This window comes from Morus notabilis, unplaced genomic scaffold (assembly GCF_000414095.1).
Source record: "Morus notabilis unplaced genomic scaffold, ASM41409v2 Scaffold1404, whole genome shotgun sequence".
In the NCBI taxonomy this organism is placed as follows: Eukaryota; Viridiplantae; Streptophyta; class Magnoliopsida; order Rosales; family Moraceae; genus Morus; species Morus notabilis.
Genome location: NW_010361280.1, coordinates 264,755 through 284,299, shown reverse-complemented (window position 1 = coordinate 284,299; position 19,545 = coordinate 264,755). Strand labels below are relative to the sequence as shown.

Genomic DNA, 19,545 nt, shown 5'->3' with positions numbered 1-19,545 from the left:
GAAACAATCATGTATACTATGATGACGATCACTAACAAACTCTAACGATAATTTAGACTAAATATTCATAGCGACGAGAAATGCTTAAATCATCATACTCATCCTACTAAATAAGGTTGTAATTAAACACGTAAACCTAAATAGTAATGTAGAAACATGTGTACTAGGTTCTAATTAAAAGTAGTTTTTTTTTTTCTGGTAATTTAGGGTAACATAATTTAAATATTAAGGAAGTCTCCATAATTTCAAAAGATTATAAACTAATTAGGAAAATGTGTAGCGTTCGATATTCGTAATCCCTTCTAACCATAATCCTTTTCTCATCCCTCCAACTCTCTCCATTCTTTCTCTTCTTCATCTCCCCAACATACAGACTCTTATGTGTAACTGCATATAATATCAAAACCAAAGTTTCAAGCTTAAAAAGGGAATCCTTTACTTCCATGAGTGTATGCTCACCCTTTTTTTTTATTTTTTGAATTTATGGTAGTTTCCCACGGACTACAAAGAATGCACAAAAGACATATACTACAAGTGATAAATATAGTTTCTGTTAAGAAATTAAGAAATAGAGTTTCTGTTAAGAAATTAAGAAATATAGTTTCAAACCATATCGTTGCCTTTCTCATCAGCTGAACTTGAATATGAAGAATATCAAAGCCTGTTCTCTAGAAATAATCACTCTCAGGTTGATGTGGTTAGATACTTATATAGTGGGACCTATCGAAGTGTGGGTAAGGCATGATGAGATGAAGGGTCATGACAAAACTAGTAGTTATACCGAGCTAGGATCTATTGGTATAGGAGGGGCTAAATTTTTTTTTTTAATCAAAATTATACTAACATCTATATATGTAACAGTTTCTGTTTATTAAATTCATAATATATGAACATATGAGAACATCAATATTATATCTAACTAAGAAAACGTGTTACTGTCAGTCATATGCAATTAGAAATAAGAATAATACAAGAAAGAACCTAAAATTAAAGTGTTGATCTTAATAAAGTACTCAAAACACCATTTAAATAAAATAATAAATAAATTTTCAAATTATGAAAAAAAAACAACATTATATATAGGTCATTTTTGAGCATGAGTTATGCACATCTGTCATAAATAATTAAATGAGAAATATTGAAAGGAACATCAATAAACGACTATAGAAGTGGACTTATAATTGATAATCTGATGATCAAGTCGATAATTAAATGAGAAATATTAAAAGGAACATCAGTTTATGTACTTCTATCCATGTGGGGAGGAAAGAAACGTTTGTATTTAGCTACAAACTTTATTTTGTACATTACAGGAAGTTTTGCCTTTTTATTTAATGGAAAGTCTAGGTATTTGTTTATCTAGTTCTAATGAACTAACATTAAATTTTGAAACATTAACTAATCAATCGTATTCTGTAACACACGAAATGTTATTCTATAAAATTTCCAAATCCCAAACAATTCAATTTAATATTGAGAAATATTAAGAACATCAATAAACGACCATCGTTTTTAATATGAATAATAAAAAATAACAGCCGATTAATATTAACAATAAAAACAACAAATGTGTATATTATTATTCAATATTGTGTGGTTCGATATTTTCCACCATAGATTGTATGTGCTCTTTATAGCAGATACTGTCGTTCCTCTTAAATTTAAAAAAAAAAAAAAAAGAAAAAAAAAAAAAAAACCTGAAGTCTGTACATATTATTAGGTGTCTTCTTTTGTTTCTTTTTCTATTCCTCCTTTTTTTTTCTCAGTTTTTCTATTCCTCATTTAGCTGAAATGGTCTTCCCCGTTTCTTCAAACCATTACCAAAACGTTGCAGTAATGAAATAAAGTAAACACCACTCTCTCTAGAAAAGTAAGAATTTTGCATAACAAGTTGGAAATTAGAGCGGATCCAAGTACGTAAAATAAGTTGGAACAAATTACTTGGCAACAATCAACTAATTAAAACAATCTTCTCAAAAATCATTACTCTGGAAAGTGAAAAGTGTCTTTACATACTCCCTAGATAGAAGGTTACAGTGAAAAAAATGCTTTGATAGCAGATACTTCGGACACCAAAAACTATCAAGGCATTCCCACAGAATTTATCCCACAACAATCGCGGGTCTACTTACTCAAGAATCAAAGGGTTTCACTCAATACGATGTTGATCCCACAATCTTCCTTTCCAAAGAGCACAAGTTTACAGATCAACCTACATCGCAATACATGATGTGCCACGGTAAAAGTTCGATGTTTTCATAAGATGCAGCCTTCCAGGTGACAAACTTCCTAATGAAATCCCTGTCACAAACATGTTGAGTCATGGCCAATTAGTAGATAGTTGCATAAAATCATACAAGCTTCTAAAACTTGATCGTTAGAACAGTAATAAAACAAAGAAAATACAAAAAACCTGCCATGCGTGTGCGTTCCAAATAAAATAAAATATTCAACCTTACATTCTCAATAGTTACAATCCCTTTAGATTGCCTATCCCGTAAAAATTTTACCCTTGGTGCCAGATTTGTTAAACTAGTCATGAATGTCAGACTTCAAATAAGGTTTGTTGTACTTGTGTGGAAACAAGTTAGTAAACAATAAACCTCAAATTTTGCCTAATTCTTTTTTTTTTTTCTTTTTTGAAAAGGTGTCAAAAGATGGGAATTTTAAAGGGATTGTAGTCTGAAAGCATACTTGTATAAATTCCAAGTGTGCAAGGTTTGAACATTGCATTTCACTTCAATCACATGGGAGAATTTTGTACTTTTCCCCAAAGCCGTCCAAAGAGTTTAGCTCAGACCACTAAGTTTCTAGCAAGAAAACTGGGAAAGGAATAAGAACTAAAGAACAGGGAGCTCTTACCATGCTGCTTCTGTTATGAAGGTCGAGGCACAGCCATTCTCACCATGAGAAATGAATCCAACTATTGCTCACTAGTAAAGGCAAGGATTATGTTTATTATCCAATATTGGCCTCTTTGTTCACTATGCTAATGTCATCCTTTCCAGCAATGCTACTGACTGGTTTACCACCACTCTTCCTCACCTTCTCTTTGTTGGTATCAAGCCGACCTTTGCCGGGGGCAACCGGTTTTCTGATAAACTTCTTTTGTGGGAGAAGAGTATTTTCTGATGAACTACTTTTGTTCGAGCTCCTAGCTTTTGTTGTGCCAACTTTAGCCTTGGCCTGTTCAGTCTTTTCTTCCATATTTCCCCTTGCAATGGTCACCACTTTCTTAGGTGAACCTTCATCACTTGTTTCTTCTGAACTGGAGTTATCTGGATTTGTTTCAGGAAGTAGAGCTCGGCGACTAAGCCGAAGTTGTCCCTTTTCATTTACCTGCAGAACAAGCCATGGAAGTAATTATCAGATATTCCCCAACAAAATGCAAGGAGCATAATGAACTTGTAAATAAGGTTTAAAAGACGAGTATCATCAACTAGGACATGCAGACCATTAACTACTAGAAAAGGATCTATTTCCCGACTCCAGCTACAATACAGTAACTGTTCGAATAAGGATAACATGATGCTCTGACCCGAGTATTTGGAATTGTTATGCTATGAAAAACGGAAAAATGTCTGCGTGATAGATGTATAGACACACTTGCGATGTCACCAAAAGAAGCAAACCAAGGAAAGGGGGAGAAACCTTCAACCAGGAAGCCTTAAAATAAACCTGCCGAATCTAATAAAACAAAGAACAAGGAACTAACAATGCACATAATGGTAAAGAAGAGTAGATTAATACCTCAATGAGTTTAACATCAATACGGTCTCCAACTTTAAAAGCCTGAAAAAAAAAAAAGAAACTAATCAAGCACGATCTCCCGATATAAAATTTGAAAGGAACTAATGTGAATGAGGATCTGCTTACATCTTCCGCCTTTGCCAGCCAATCTGAACTCAACTCGCTGATATGGCAAAGTCCCTAAAAGAAAAATGAGAATGAGATAGCCTTGTCACTTTCCAACTCACATCAAATGGATAGGAATATTATCTGATTAAAAAAATGGTTTAATTATATACATCTTGTTAGTTTACCAATCCATCCCAAAAGCTTAAGCTATTAGGAGGTGGGCAACAATAGTTTAATACTTTAACACTCCCCCTCACGTGTGGGAGGACAATGGGCAATCGTGCGGGTAAATCAATTAGAAAGCCCAACACATGAATATTTAAGCGCGATATATATTAAAGACCCAACACATGATGACAATTTTAAATGGGGATAAAGAGTGCAATTACGGGGGTTTGAACCCAAGACCTCCTGCTCTGATACCATGTTAGTTTACCAATCCATCCCAAAAGCTTAAGCTATTAGGAGGTGGGCCAACAATAATTTAATACTTTAACATATCTATATTTACACATATAATGTGTGTGCGCGCGCGCGCGCGTGGCATAAAGAGCAAAGTGAAAAGGATGCTAATGATGCCTACCAACTAATCAAAACAGTGCAAAACTAAAGGAACTTAACACCATTCTCCCAGTTACTAAAGAATGTGAAAAAAGGAATGGTTTTCTAAACCCTTTAAAAGTAAAAAGAAACCATCAGTGATTGAGAGCAATGAATTGTACCTCTCTCCCAGGTGCTATCTCAACAAAAACTCCGTAAGTTGTTATTGATTTGATCTCACAATCCCTGATAGTAGGTACAAAGGCAAGAAATTCCAACCACTAATCAACTTTATAATCGACAATTAAAAGTCCACAAAGAAAACATCCTGTTTCAAATAAGCAAGATGCAATGCAAGTATAAACACATAAATGTTGCCCTTCACAGACTCATGGTACAGAGGCAACATTCAGGGAATCTAAAACTTTAAATGGAGATAAAGAAAAAAAAAACTATATTTCAAAAGGAATCAACCAAAAACAGCTTTTGCCAACCACTGTTAGGCCACAACTTTTGCTTTGTTTTCTTCTCATTAACAGAGTGATATTTTAAAATAGTTTTTTTTTTTGCTGATCAATATTTTAAAATAGTTAGTTACTAAAAGAAGTGTTTTAATTTTGCAAAAGAAGAGAGAGATAAGAGCGCAAAAAAAAAAAAAAAAAAAAAAAAAAAAGGTGAATAGTTGATACCTATAGATATCACCTACAGTTGGAACCATCGTCAAATTACTTATAATAGCTTTAGACTTCTCCAAACTTGACAAATCCTTTGCGGTAATTTTCACCTGAAAAGGCCATATATTTTGGTATATTATGATAGTCAAAAATGTTATTTGATAAAAAATAAAAAATGCCCAAATAAGGTTTCCTTATGATCTTACTATCCCATCATCTTGTGTGTCAATAGCCTCTACTCCTGTCACTTCTATAATACTCTTTACCTTCTTCCCACCAGGGCCAATTATTAGATTTATCTTCTCAGGCTTGACCTACAGTTAAAAAGGACAGTAAACAAAACGCATAATACAGATATTATAAAATGGAGAAGAAATATGGCCGCGTAGCAATGACAAACCTTCATGACATGAATAAGTGGAGCATACTGAGAAAGCCTTCTTGAAGGTGGAGGTGAGCATTTCAACATTTCAGCTGATTTTTTTTGTCCCCAAAGGAAAGAAAGACGAGAAGATGAAAGTCAAAACAAACTTCACCATCAAAGCTATATTACAAAATAAGAAAACATGAAAGGAGACTAAAAATATAGGAAATGTAACTGAATTCACCACTCATATAGAAAGAACTGAACAGTCCGAGACAAATTCATTATTCATAAAAGCATTAAAAGCTCAAAATCATACAGCATGCGGATCTCAGTGAACTTTAGACTCATGTTTTGTTAAGTTACCAAGAATATGCTTCCGACCATCCTTTGCCTGTAGAAGTGCCTTTCTCATAATAGGCAAAGTAATTCCACCCACCTAGCACGAAAGGTCACTGGTTATTTTTCACTTCTAAGAATACTTAACAGAGAAGATGAATTTGAATGAAATAATATGTACGTAGTTAAAGAAAATGCTGTGCACTTTGCTCACTAGCATTTACCTAGTTGGGTAAATGGCTAAAATTACTTGACAATAAACAATCTTCCAATAGAAAGGGTACTACAGACCTTTATGTCCATCTGAAATGCAGTTACACCATCTTCATTTCCTGCAACCTGTAATTGCTCAGTTATTCTCTACATTCTGCTTCTCAACCTTATACCTCATATTATGACTTACGAGCATTTTCAGATGTACATGAATATTACTCGAGAACAGATAAAAGTTCACTTGAAAATCCATATCTTGGCATGATACCTTAAAATCCATATCTCCAGAAGCATCTTCAGATCCAGTTATATCAGAGAGAATAATCGGGCTACCATCACCTCCAAATTCCTTGGTGTCCAAAACCATGCCCATCGCTATGCCAGCAATAGAGCACTTAATTGAAACCCCAGCATCCTGCAACGCTAAGCAGCCCCCACAAACTGATGCCATACTGTCATAGAAGTTACGAAACGAACTTTAATACTTAATATAGACAGGTTAGTAGTCTATATACATTTCAACACGGAAAGGACCTACCCATTAAAAAATATTCCTAAAGGAATTGATCATGCTGTTGTAGCTTATCTAAATTTATCAATAACAAAAACTTAATTGAAAATCAGGGATGGTAACCTTGAGGAGCCGTTGCTTTCGGTGATGGTACTCTCAACACGTATGGTGTAAGGAAAATCACCCTCAGAAGGCAAGACTCGTTCAAGAGCTCTCTCCGCAAGCATTCCATGACCAATTTCTCGTCTACTAGGAGCCCCAATTCGCCCAACTTCCCCAACAGAAGAGGGAGGAAATGAATACTGAAAATTTAAAACAGTGAGTTATGAACGAGCAACTAGGTTAAAAAGGTTTCCAAAGTAAATGTATAAATAAAGAAATGAAAGAATATCTACAAATTCAAATATAAAGGAAATAATTTTATTGTTAGTAGACTCATTGTAATTCAGTCATTTCAAGCCATTCACCTAAATAAAAAAAAAAAGAAGCAAGAATAGCATAACGCAATACCAAAATGTGATGGTTGCAATGAATCAAGATAGCAAGATTTCAAGCCCCTGGATTTTTTAAATTTTTACTGGCAAAAGCAGGTCAGTGGTACTTAAGATGAAGAATAAACTCTTCCCTGTGGGGAGTGGAGGATTAAGTTTCTTATGCTTTAACTTTTTCAAGAAAGCCACATACAAAAAAACTATGTTTTATAATCAAAATCTGTGTGCGCGATGGAATGCCACTTCTATAAATAAATACTTGCTTCATCATTAGTCCCTAAAATATTTCCTGAACTCAAGAACTTGTTCTTGGTTATTCCTTTTATCAACAGAAGGGGCACGTGACACCAACATTCCATGTTTGTTAAAGGTAAAATCATAACTCCACAAAAAATATATAAAAGCAAGCGCCAACTTTCCAAAATCTTTCACGAACTGCCAGGCCATATTATGTGCCATAAAAACCACTCTTTGTAACCAAAAATCCTTGGGGAATCAAAGCCCAGATTTTGATGCATCAGGCAAGCTTAACAGGAAGCAAGGGGTATTTTCTAAGTTTTTCCCCTTCCTTTTTCTTTTCCTCTCAATTATTTCAAATATTCATCACAAAGTGGATTATGTGCACATGGAGCAATTTGGAAGAGGGGGGATGTGTTGCAGGTTTGTGAGCAGACTTTGCAATTACGACGTTACCCCTAACAAACAGGGCACTTCATGTTGCCTGCCTTTTCAGGCAAGAAGTTGATAGAAGTTGGACAAAAGAATTAGCTAACATATAAAGAAATTTAGAGAGTTACATCATTTCTATGAGCATTTATGTTTGTTTAAATGTCAACATTTCACCCAAAGTAAAGAAAAAGGAGGATCACCATTATAAATAATTGACTAAAGGAAAGAAAGGTATAGACCTGAAGATAGAACCTCTTAAATTCATCCACGCCCACAAGATTGTCTATTCTCTGTGCCATCTGCCTATCACCAAGTGTAACAACAGCCAGGGACTGTAAAACAACAAAAAAGGAACATCAAGGGCCAAAAAGACATAATAAAAAGCTTTGAAAACACACATAAAACGATAGGAAGAAGTTTTTGGAAAGAGTCAAAATAATCGTGAGAAATTCCAATTTGCACCCCTAAGCTTTGCTCGGTTTTGCATGGTTCCAAATCTAACAAGACCATCACTTACACCCTCCCTCCCAATTTCCAATTTTCCTAACATACTAGACTAGTATAATTAGTAAGGTCCTGAGGTCCATTAAATCTTATTTACATACAATGCCAAATGATGCTCACGTGAATCATGACCTTAAGGTGATAACTTAAAAACTTCACTCTCACTCTCTACCATCTCTCCCCAGCACTAGCAGGATCTCATTAATCTAACAACCAGCACTCCCGCCATTGCTTGACAACCGAAGAACAACATCACCAAAAAAGAATGCAAAAATAGACTGGTTTCTGGCAGTTGAAGGTAATAAATGAGAGACAACATCCTATAAGAAATTTGGAGGCATGTTTAAAATGAGAATCATTCTCCATCAAACCTGAGTTTCACCACGCGTAAAAAGAGTACTTCCATGAGCCCTTGGAAGTAGCCCACATCTTGAGTTAATTGGACGTATCTCTTCTAGGGTCCGACCATCACTTCTTCTTCCATTCTACAATAACAAAAAGGAGAGCCATCCGAGAAATGGAAATCAGAAGCAGTCCTTTCCAATGCCTCCACCAACATAAGGTGCCAATGTGGCACCAATTTTTGCTTATGGTACATGGACAAATTGATTGAATCAAACACGAAAATTGAAAGATTCCTAAAAGTATAAACGTTTGTTTCTTAGAAATTTGTTTTACAAAACAAATTTGTGTTTCTTCTAAATATATATATATGTGTGTGTGTGTGTGTGTTTCTTATCGAAGAAAGAGTGAATATATATGGTACCTTTCTGTAGTAATTTCAAAATTACCTATTACAATGTTCATACTTGTATTACTATGCCAATAACATTGATAAACAAAAAAAGGAATAAAACCAATATGTTTAATTCAGGAATAAACGGAAAATAATTTTGACAGACATTATAAACCTCAACAACTTCAGCCACCACAAAACAAGTCTTTATTATATTGCTACAGTTAATATCCACAAAAGAAATGTTAAAATTCCATAACTGTGATATACATAGAACTGTTGGCAGTGGCACACACGATTCAGAGAAGAAAATACTTAGTTGAGACAAAATCCATACCTCTACAATGCATCTCCGCAAATAATTGGATGAAACTTCTTTAAATACTAGCTTCACATCTGTCTCTGAGAACAGCTAAAAATTTGAAATTTTAAACAAAAAAAAAGGATGTAACAGTTATTGGTGCCCCAGATTTAAAAAAAAAAAATATATATATATATATATATAAATATAGGAATTAAAGATACAACAGCTAAATGTCGTTCATCGATTAAATTTATGGAAATCATGAAAAAAAAAAGTAAAAAGAACATTGAAACAGATGACTTCAAGTGTAGGGAGTCTTTTCGACAAATTCAGAAGATCCATCATAACATTCCCCGTCATTTCCGAGAGCAGTTTTGCACTTTTCCTCAAGAAATCAATTCTTTGCCATTTGAATCATTGGAATTCTAACATAGCTTTGTTTTCTATATGAAACAAACGTTAAAAATTAAAGAAGGAAAACTATATCTTGACTTAGCACCTAAAGGTCAATCACTAATTTCGGTGTAGTACTCTCGGTTCATTATAGTCATGTGATGACTGAAGTCCAACTGTATATAAATCACATACTTTTAATAAGAAAACTGTGCATAAATTAGATTACAATGGCATTTTAGGACAAACCTTGAGTAAGTAAACAACCACGTCAATACATAACACCAAGTCATCCACAAATTATTGAGAGAAATGCATTATTGCTTAAAGACTTTATTTTAGATGAAAGGCAAATTTTGTCTTATCTCATTAATAGATGAAAGAAAAGAGAAAGAAGATATAGAAAGTTGGGCCATACCAAGCGAGTGGTTCTTCGTGGAGTGGGCTTTATATGAACATCTCCTTCATCCACTTCACCCTCTACAACCACTTCCTCATCCTCATCTTCTTCCTCAAGCATATCAGCTATTGTTTCATTCACTTCCACAGTTGCATCCGGGCTAACGTACCCTTTTTCAGTTAGCATAGTTAAAACCTTTTCTTCTAGTGACGAGAGGGCTTTTCTTCTAGGTATTTTGCTCTTGATCTGAAGGACCTGCACCAGTTCCTCACCAGCAATTTCCTGCACTAACTCATCACCAGCAATTCCCAAAGTTGCATAAGAGCAAATATTACATTTTCCACCGAATTTTGTATGCATGTTAATGACAGTTATTAATTATCATGTTAATGACAGTTATAAATAATAAGTGGAAACTAGAGGATGCCGGACATAGGAGAGAGGAGCGAAACAGAAAGAACGGAAGAGAGAAACATAGAGGAGAGGAGAAATTTTAGAGAGGACATTTGAACTGACAATATCATTAGAATTATGAAGAAATGTAAGTTCTACTCAGTAGTATAATGGAAAGCCATTATTATTGGCCAACTCGAAAGAGATATGAACGCAACTCCAAAAAAATTGTGTATTATTGATACTAACTATGCAAAAACATACGACTTAAATTGTTAAGTGTAGTTTACAGAAATAGAGATAGAGAGGGGGAATGAGAGAGAAAAGGGCAAAAAAATTTAAGTTTTACATAGCTATCAGAACTAAACAACAATATTTTTTAGTGAATGTGGAAAAGTACATACTTCAACGAGCTTATATAGCTCCGGAGGAGGTAATTTGATCGCATCAAACATTTTTGGTTTTCCACACTTCTTTACCAAAGCCTCGACCTCATTGCAAATCACTTGTACAGCATCCTGATCTCAAAGTATAAGGCAAAAGTTTTTCAAGTACGTGTATTCTTCTAATAACTAACTAAAAAGATACCTGTTTAATAAACCATAATTTAATCGAATATAGTAAAATAAATAGACCTCCTAGACATGGCAATTGACAATAGTAATCACTTCAAATGTAATGCATGACACTAAGGAAAAAGAAATATGAATATAGATAGACAACCACAGGACCTAGAATAGTAAATTTAAGAGTTACTTAGATAATGAGACTATCGTCTGAAGAATAAACATACAAATGACAAATCCTTTTATCAGAAATGGACAGTAATGCAGGGACAAAGAACAAAACATCCACTAGAGTTCAGGAAGGAGGAAGAAAGAGCAAATTCTTCATATTGGTAGATATAGAGAACCACAGTACTCAGTTCCATCCCACAAAAGTTCTATATCCTCTCCTATATTGTCGAAATTTCTTTTACTCCTCTCAAGCCAAATAGACTGAACCAATGCCAATGACTTGAACATTGAAGAAAGTGAGAGACTGAGCAAGAGAAAGACTGTCCAACTTTTATTATGGTTGAAAATTTTCTTAAGATTTCATTAACTCTCCAAGTCTTTCCTTAGGAAGACGTATAACTAATTTACTTCTTACACCTCATGAAAATTATTAAAGTACAACTGAATGAGAAAAAAAAAAGTTGGCTTCTTTGGAAAAGTATTGGTATTGAAAACAATGCTTGAAATCTCAAATAATAATGCAAGATGAAAGCTACGCAAATACATACATATATATATATATGTGTGTGTGTGTATTATAATAATAAAAATAAATTTTATTTATGAAGAAACAAACGGTTAGTAACTTCCTTCAAGATTTTAGACTATAACCATATCTGAATGCTAGAAATAGAGCAAGCTGTACAACAAGCATATCCAAGTTCATACCTTCCTTCAAGATTTTAGACAAAAACCATATCTGAATGCTAGAAATAGAGCGAGCTGTACAACATGCATATCCAAGTTCATACGCAGGATAAAATAGCCAAAGCATGAAAAAACTAAACATTATACTTAGAAAAAAATAAGATAAATAAAGGCATCCCATAGTCTCATACTAGCATACAACTACGCACTTAAAAGATAACAACCTGCCCAACTCGTACAGCTTCCAGCAACTTTTCTTCGGGAAGAAAATTAGAGTACCCCTGCAACAATTAATCTGACCCGTGAGTCAGTTTGCGACAGTAACCGTACAGACATTGAGATTGTAAAGAAAAAAAGGGAAAATACCAGAGAAAGAGAATTTTATAGAATTGTTTTAAATTTTTCTCTAACTTGATGCTTATGTCTCGCCTCAATATCTGAACTAGCCTTTTAAACATTTATACCAATAAGTCAAAACGGTACTATGGTACCAAAATTATATTCGTTCCACAAAAATGGACTTAAAAATGCAATCCATCTGTGAAGAAAAAGAACGCAGCTGAACAGTATGGTAAAGAAAGCACATTCATAAGAATTAGCTAACTTCTGGTGCGAGTCTACCTCTATCATCAATATTGCACTATCAGTGCCTGCTAACAACAAGTCCAACTCAGATTCTTCCATCTCTTTAGTTGTTGGATTAACTATAAACTTATCACCAACAAGACCAATTCGAACTCCAGCGATAAGCTTTGAATTTGGCAATTCCGATAGGGCACTGTACAAGTTAAATGATCAGCCTAAAAAAATGTGTTCAAACGCAATTTATTAGACCTGCTCTAAAAGTGTTTGGAAGCACATAAAACGTTCATTAGAATTACACTGCTATTCCGGCGGCCGTGACTGCCAAAGAATCAGGAGAGTGCAAACCATCGTAACTCAGAACCTGCATGCATAAAGGAAAAATGGAAGTTCTGAGCGACATGAACACAAATGTCAGAAAACAATTCTCGCATACTGACAGTCTTCATAAAAGTACAAGTATACTAACATAATTACCAACACATACAAAAAGCATGTGGCAAATTATCAGTAATAGATCAAGTTCAATGATACATTAATCAAGCTTTCCTAGTGACTTTAGATAGAATAACGAGCAGTATGAATGGAACCTAATAGGGCTACAACTGGAACTTAATTCGGTTATAAATTGTAATAAGCACTAGCCACAGTTCTTTGGTTTGAAGAGTAACTTCAAAATCTTTGAAGTTGCTTCTCAATATGAGTTGTGTTCTTGTGAAAAATAATATTTCCAATTTCAATAGAATTTTCTTTCTTTCTAATAAAAATTAAACTAAGGGCTGCATCTTTTTTCCAGTTACGGATTGCATCAAATACGTTAGTTGATAAGCTCAAGATTTGGTAGGTATGAAGTTTTTAAGAGAAAGAAAGAGAGAGAGAGAGAGAGAGAGAGAGAGAGAGAGGAATACTACTAAACAGTCTCAAGCCATAAATTTTGTGAAGAAATTCATTCTGACGTACCCAAGATAGTATTTGAGTTTCATGGTAGAATCCTTTGGGCATTGTTGGACGCAGAGGCCTATCAATCAATCTACAAATGAGAACCTACATCAAACAGAGAAAAATCTCATAAAAATTGTCAAATGCAAACAGAATTGACACACTCATATGTCCTAAAAGGCTAAAACATTTATTTTTAATCTCAGAAAAGGTAACAGGGTGAAACAGCATATCAAAACTTCATAATTTATAAGTAACATTGCCAACAGAATCATAGATGAGGAACTCTCTCTGTATTACTTTGGAGAAAAAAAATATATAAAGGAACTCAGAATCCTGCACTCTCATGCAAGCCTACTTATCTTTGGAGACAGCTTCAACATCATAAGAGATTAAACTTTCTATTAATTAAGAATGTATACTATTAACAGAGAAACATATATATATTTTTTTTTTAAAAATGAATGTATTACAAATAACCAAAAAGAACGCCCTTTTGCGAGGATGGAACAAAGGGTTTTCGAGACTCAACGGATAGAAATTATTACCTCGTGATCTTTTGTCTTCCCTTCTCGTTTGAAAAACCCTCCACTGAAATAGTAATAGTTGTATAAGCACAAAAAGTCTCATGCCACAAGCATGAATAATTTTCTCTCTTTCTTAAAGATGGAGAATAAAGGAAAGTGAAAACAGATACCTAGTCCGACCTGCTGCTGAAAAACGCTCTTGGTAATTTACATTAAGGGGGAAAAAGTCCGAAGGTTCAGTAGGAGTATCAGCCATACAAACAGAAGTATAGACAATCTGCAAGGATGTGTATAAATCTTTTTTAAGTCTTCAGAACTACAAAAGCTCCAACCTTTATAGAAAAGAAGTTAACAACACAACTAGTCTCTGAAAAATAACTGACTCTGGTCACTAAGCAAATTTATCCAAGAAGTGTCATCCAATAATATATCCTTTTCAAATTAGATGAAACAGTAAAAGGGGTATAAACTAACAGAAGATGTCTTATTGGACGGCATACTTTAGACAAATTTGCATACCAATCAAAGCCACTCCTAAAAGAGGCATAACTAATGGTTCATCCACACCAGTTAACATGAAAGCATAGAAACTAAGACACCCAAAAACAAAACAAAATATATATATATATATATGTGTGTGTGTGTGTGTGTAAAATTTGAAGTCATTGATATCTTACAGTTTCTCCGTCTGTTACCATAACAGCTGCGCTGGCTTGTCGTCCAATATGGCCGGTCTCCACCAAAATCTGTGAACTCAGTAAATGCAAATCAAATAACTATTTTCTTAAGTAAACACTTTTACTTCATTATGGGCTTATGTGCCATTTGCTTTTATTGTTCTTGGCAGGACAAGTTTATCATCTAAATGATTTTCTCACCCTTCTTACAATATTATTCATTTTTTTTTTATTTACAAGAAAAATTGCAGATAAGAAGTTCTAAGAAAAGCTAGTAAAAGCTACGAGAAGGAAAAGGGAGCAATGGAAGCAAAGTAGGGACATATGCAATTCCGTATTTTCAATAACGAAAGTTCGAAAATTCGCATGAAACTTTTGCAATTGACAACAATAACAAGCATAGTAGAATTTCAGAAACAGAGAAGTAAAGACCAAGAAGCTCTCTAATAACAAACATAAGATGGCAATGTCACCAATATGCTAACTTTTTTTTTTATTCCTCCCAAAAAAAAATAGCCACGAGAACATAAGCGATTGAGTATTCATCAATAATGAAAGGAAAATGCAGTTTCGGATGAACTTTTCTCATTCTAATAACATAGGGAAAGAAATGTAACAGATTCTAACTAAACAAGAGATAAATACTAAAAAAACTACACACTTTATTAGTTCCTCAGCAGAAAAGTGCAATCTTTATAATGTGTAAACATGAAGGTCAAGAATTGAAGGGAGAGAGAAGAGAGAGAAACAAACATGTCGATCGCCGCAGGGGATTTTGACGGAGAAGGGCTGAGGGAGAGGTGGCGGAGGCTGGGAGAGAGCGGTACAGGAGAAGCGGCGGGAGGAGAGAAGGAGAGAGAGAGAAGGGGGCTTGGCGGAGGAGGAAGAGGAAGAGCCGAAGCGGAGGGAAGAGGAAGAGCGCCGCCATGGAGATGGTGGAAGCTTCTGGAGGAACTGGGGAGAGCAGCTTCCTCTGCTATTCACGCTAGGGTTCGCTTGCATGTTCTGCTTCCAAAGCTGCTGCTTCTTCTTCTTCTTCTTCTTCGTCCAGTAGACTTGTTCGGCTATGGCTACTGTCTGCTCTGCTAGAGCTTAAAGAGAGGGAGAAAGAAAGAGACAACTTTATCCGTTTGGCGCGAGGGTTGTAAAAGAAAGCTCTCTTTTTTTTTCTTTTTTGACTCATTTGTCATTAGGTGGGCAATGGTATTTGTGGGGAAAAATAAATGGAATGGATAATAAGAGAGGAAAAAAAACGCCAATGAAATATTAGAACATTTTCAATATACATGTTAATTATAAATTTAATATTTAAGTGTAAACAACACTTTTTAATATAATATTATTTGTTATATTAAATTTCACGTATGTTATATTTTGTGATATATTTTTTACTAAATATAACATATGAAAACTTTAGTATTTGATTGCTATTGGTTAAAATGTTTACTTTTTCATGTAATCAATATAATTTTTGTATTGTCTAAGTATTTTAAACATAAAAGTTTACTTTTACAACTTTCAAAACTTAATAATTATGAAAAATGTAAATTTCGCATTTTAAATAGCATTATGAATTAAAGCAAAAATAAAAATAATATATTATATCATACTTTTTAATGGTAAATATACAATTGACATTATCATTTACATTGGAGATGGTCTTATAATATTAAAACTTTTTCAAAAGGTGAGATTATATTTATTTCTAAAATACAAGTATTTGTAAGATTTTAAACACATTTATCTCCTAAACTTGTTAAAGTTAAGCAAAATATCTTCTAAATTTTTAATTATGACAAACAACCCCTTAACTGGTGAAACTATTGCATGTAACCCCATTTAACAAACTTCTATTTAGAAAATAATAGAAAAAAGGATAAACTTGGTATTTTAATGCCTTAATTTTCAATAAAATAGTAAAATCATTATAGACTAATCTCATTCATTAATCTTACAATCTTTTAATCTCAACCATCCATTCCATTTTAAAAGAAAAAAAGAAAAAGAAAACCAAAATCTCTCTCTCTCCCCTCCATATATATGCATTCAAGAACTCCTCTCTCTCCTCCATATGCATTCAAAAATGTCTATTCACATTCTGACGTCCATTTCTGACACAACCAGTATCATCAGAAAGCTCTCAAAAGCCTGAGTTTAACGACGTGCTGAACTAATAGTAACTCAGTCGAAAGCCGCCACAATCGTCAAAGAAATCTGTCAAGATACCCATTACTTTCCATTGCCATAACTCTGTCATCTGACAATTGGGATGATTTCAGTGGCTATAGATACAGATTGACGAGACAAACCAAAATTTAATAGTGGTGTCTGACAATTCTCGTTAAAAACATGTTATCAGAGCCTCCCATTTTGGCCGCCACGATACCCAACAAAAATCCCCATCCCGGCGGCGGTGAGGTGCACCGCCAAGCGCATTCAACTCAGAAGCTGACAGGGATAGTGAGAGAGAGAGAGAGAGAAGATTTTGGTTTTCTTTTTTTCTTGAAAAATTGAATACAAGGTTGAGATTAAAAGATTTAACATTAATGGCTGAGATTAGTCTATGATGGTTTATTATTTTATTTGATAATTAAGGCATTAAAATACCAATTTTATCCCTTTTTTCGGTTAGCTTTTTTTATAAAAAAAGTTTGTCAAATGGGATTAAATGCAACAGTTTTACACGCTTAAGAGGTTGATTGCTAAAATTAAAAGTTTGAGGGGCAATTTGTTAAATCACGACAAGTTTAGGGAACTAAAATCCCTATTTAAAAAGTAAGATCATTTCTTCTTTTTTTTTTTTTAGGGGAAAGAAAGATTATTTAAAAAGTGTTGTGAATGACAAATTTATTGTTAGGCTATGTCTAGTAGCTTGTATTTATAAGTTGTATTATATGGTGTTGTATTATTCAAATTTAATATGGTATTTGATGTCATGAGTCATGACATATTAAAGTTATTAACCTAACAGTATTTTTTTACACTGTATCGCACCATATTGTATTATTTATTTCTGAGTCAACTCCAACCACCGGGCAACCTGTACTCCTATACCAACCGGGCCAACCATGTCGGACCCAACACCAATCCAGGTCTTTTTGTAAAGTTTTAAGAAAATAGATCAATCTATATTTTATCAAAAATGGAGGGATCAAAGTGTAGTTTTAAAAAGTTAAGAGACTAAAATATAATTTTTAAAAAAATTTAGTGGTCAAAATAAAATATTATAAGAATAACGAGTCAAAATATAATTTTCTGAGTATTGAAGGGTCAACACTCAACATATATGAACGTAATAAACTACTAATGGTAACACGGTAGTAGTAATTGGATAGTTTTAGTAACACATCAGGCTACCTTTAGTACAACGACAAAGTTTTGTCGATAATTTTGTAGCCCACCACTTGCAGAAGTAGGTGGTGAGGTTACCGCCAGTAACCTATTATACATTGTTGTAGCAGCAGCTTCTTTGCATTGGCAAATAAAAATGGGTAATCTTAATAAATACCCTTTAAAAGTATATACGTCAGGATTTTTACTTTTTATTTTTTATTCATAACATTTTAAGGTAAATAACTACACTAACAAAATGGGTAGCAGCAGCTTCTTTGCATTGGCAAATAAAAATGGGTAATCTTAATAAATACCCTTTAAAAGTATATACGTTAGGATTTTTACTTTTTATTTTTTATTCATAACATTTTAAGGTAAATAACTACACTAACAAAATGATATTTATTAAGAATAAAAAATAAAAGTCCAGACTAAATTCTCCATTTTTCTAAAAAAATTCATGGGGTCTCATAGTCATCAGAAGTCCTTTTGAATATGACTTTCGGAAATTGTAGGACCTAACTTGGTTTGTTTTGATTAGTTTAAAGGTGGACAAACACGTTCTGTTCCGATATCTTCGAAGCTCACACACTTCTTCTGTGGACTACATTCGCAGCGCAATGGAATCACAAAAGGGATTGGAAGAGATGCCTTCGAGAAATTACAAGACGATTGATGGTGTAAAGGATTTTTTTTTTTTTTTCCTTGGCCTAAACCACCAAAATTCTTATGACAAACAATAGAGAAAATTACAGATTTTATTCTTTTAAGTACCTAACTTATTAAAAGTATTTCTTTTGAAAACATCTATCCTTGATTAATTTTTGTCTAAAAGATAGAAATATATAAACTAATGTTAAGAGATATAAATAAAAAGAGATTTTATTTTAAAGAGTATTTTTAAAAATTGCCTCATATATTATTATGCAGGGAAAAAAAAGCCAAAAAGTCCTGGACCTCTTCATCCCATGTACTTTGCAAGTGAAGTCGGTCAAATATATATAACTGCCACTGTGGGTTAATATCATATTTTCTTCCATTTTGATGGTACTTTCACTTCTTCGCACTTTAAGAGTGTCTTATTAGAGTTGTTGTTATTGTTTTATTAGTGTATTATAAGTAAAATTAGAACATTGTGATTATCGTGTATGTTAAGTAGGCTCGACAAACGATCAACACTAATATCATGAGTTTTACTAGCTCCAACCAACATTGATGGTAAACAGGGTGGAGCCAAAAAAAATAAGTAGAGACAAACGTATTATACATAGGAAAGACGGACATATATAATTTCTAAAATAAATTATAAATTTTAATAAAATATATATCATTTAAAGAAAATTAAGTGACGTACCCGTCCATCCTTAATTGGCTGTGGATATATGTGGGCTGAATAAACTAACCTAAAAATAAAAAATAAAATAAAAAAATAAAACTGCCAACATATAACGTTGCCGCATGAAATGGCGTAGAACCTTCCAACGAAATGAATACTCAAAGTTCATCATATCGGAAGAACTGAAGGCTGAAACTGTTGTTTAATTTTTCTGGTTTCAACTGAGAAGTTCAATAAACGTGGAACTCATGCATGTATATATTGTAACTAACTCCAGTTGACTTCTCTCTCTCTCTCTCTCTCTCTCTCTCTCTCTCTCACTCTTTCTCATTCCTTCT

At 33.7% G+C, this 19,545-nt stretch overlaps 1 protein-coding gene across 1 annotated transcript; it reads right to left on the bottom strand.

Annotated features, from left to right (window-relative positions):
• Positions 1-1,956: 1,956 nt before the first annotated feature.
• On the bottom strand, positions 1,957-15,700 carry LOC21392972 (probable polyribonucleotide nucleotidyltransferase 1, chloroplastic). The gene is made up of 25 exons (XM_010099123.2): positions 15,292-15,700; positions 14,539-14,607; positions 14,032-14,138; positions 13,883-13,925; positions 13,356-13,439; positions 12,695-12,759; positions 12,435-12,591; positions 12,038-12,094; positions 10,794-10,907; positions 10,015-10,278; positions 9,237-9,311; positions 8,535-8,648; positions 7,899-7,991; positions 6,623-6,801; positions 6,257-6,440; positions 6,067-6,114; positions 5,803-5,875; positions 5,473-5,546; positions 5,279-5,386; positions 5,088-5,182; positions 4,581-4,644; positions 3,877-3,930; positions 3,751-3,792; positions 2,863-3,339; positions 1,957-2,301 (listed from the first exon to the last, which is right to left on the bottom strand). Exons 1-24 carry the CDS (start codon positions 15,538-15,540, stop codon positions 2,959-2,961), a joined length of 2,793 nt encoding a protein of 930 aa, XP_010097425.1. The 5' UTR covers positions 15,541-15,700; the 3' UTR covers positions 1,957-2,301; positions 2,863-2,958.
• Between the last annotated feature and the right edge of the window lie 3,845 nt (positions 15,701-19,545).

Bases quoted from the DNA above. Each gene is read 5' to 3' on its own strand.
- LOC21392972 (XM_010099123.2), bottom strand. From the start codon at position 15,540: ATGCAAGCGAACCCTAGCGTGAATAGCAGAGGAAGCTGCTCTCCCCAG. The intron at 6,441-6,622 runs GTTACCATCCCT...CTTCTATGACAG, and splicing joins GAAAGCAACGGCTCCTCAAG to TATGGCATCAGTTTGTGGGG. The intron at 3,931-4,580 runs GTACAATTCATT...TTTTTCTTTTAG, and splicing joins AGATAGCACCTGGGAGAGAG to GGACTTTGCCATATCAGCGA.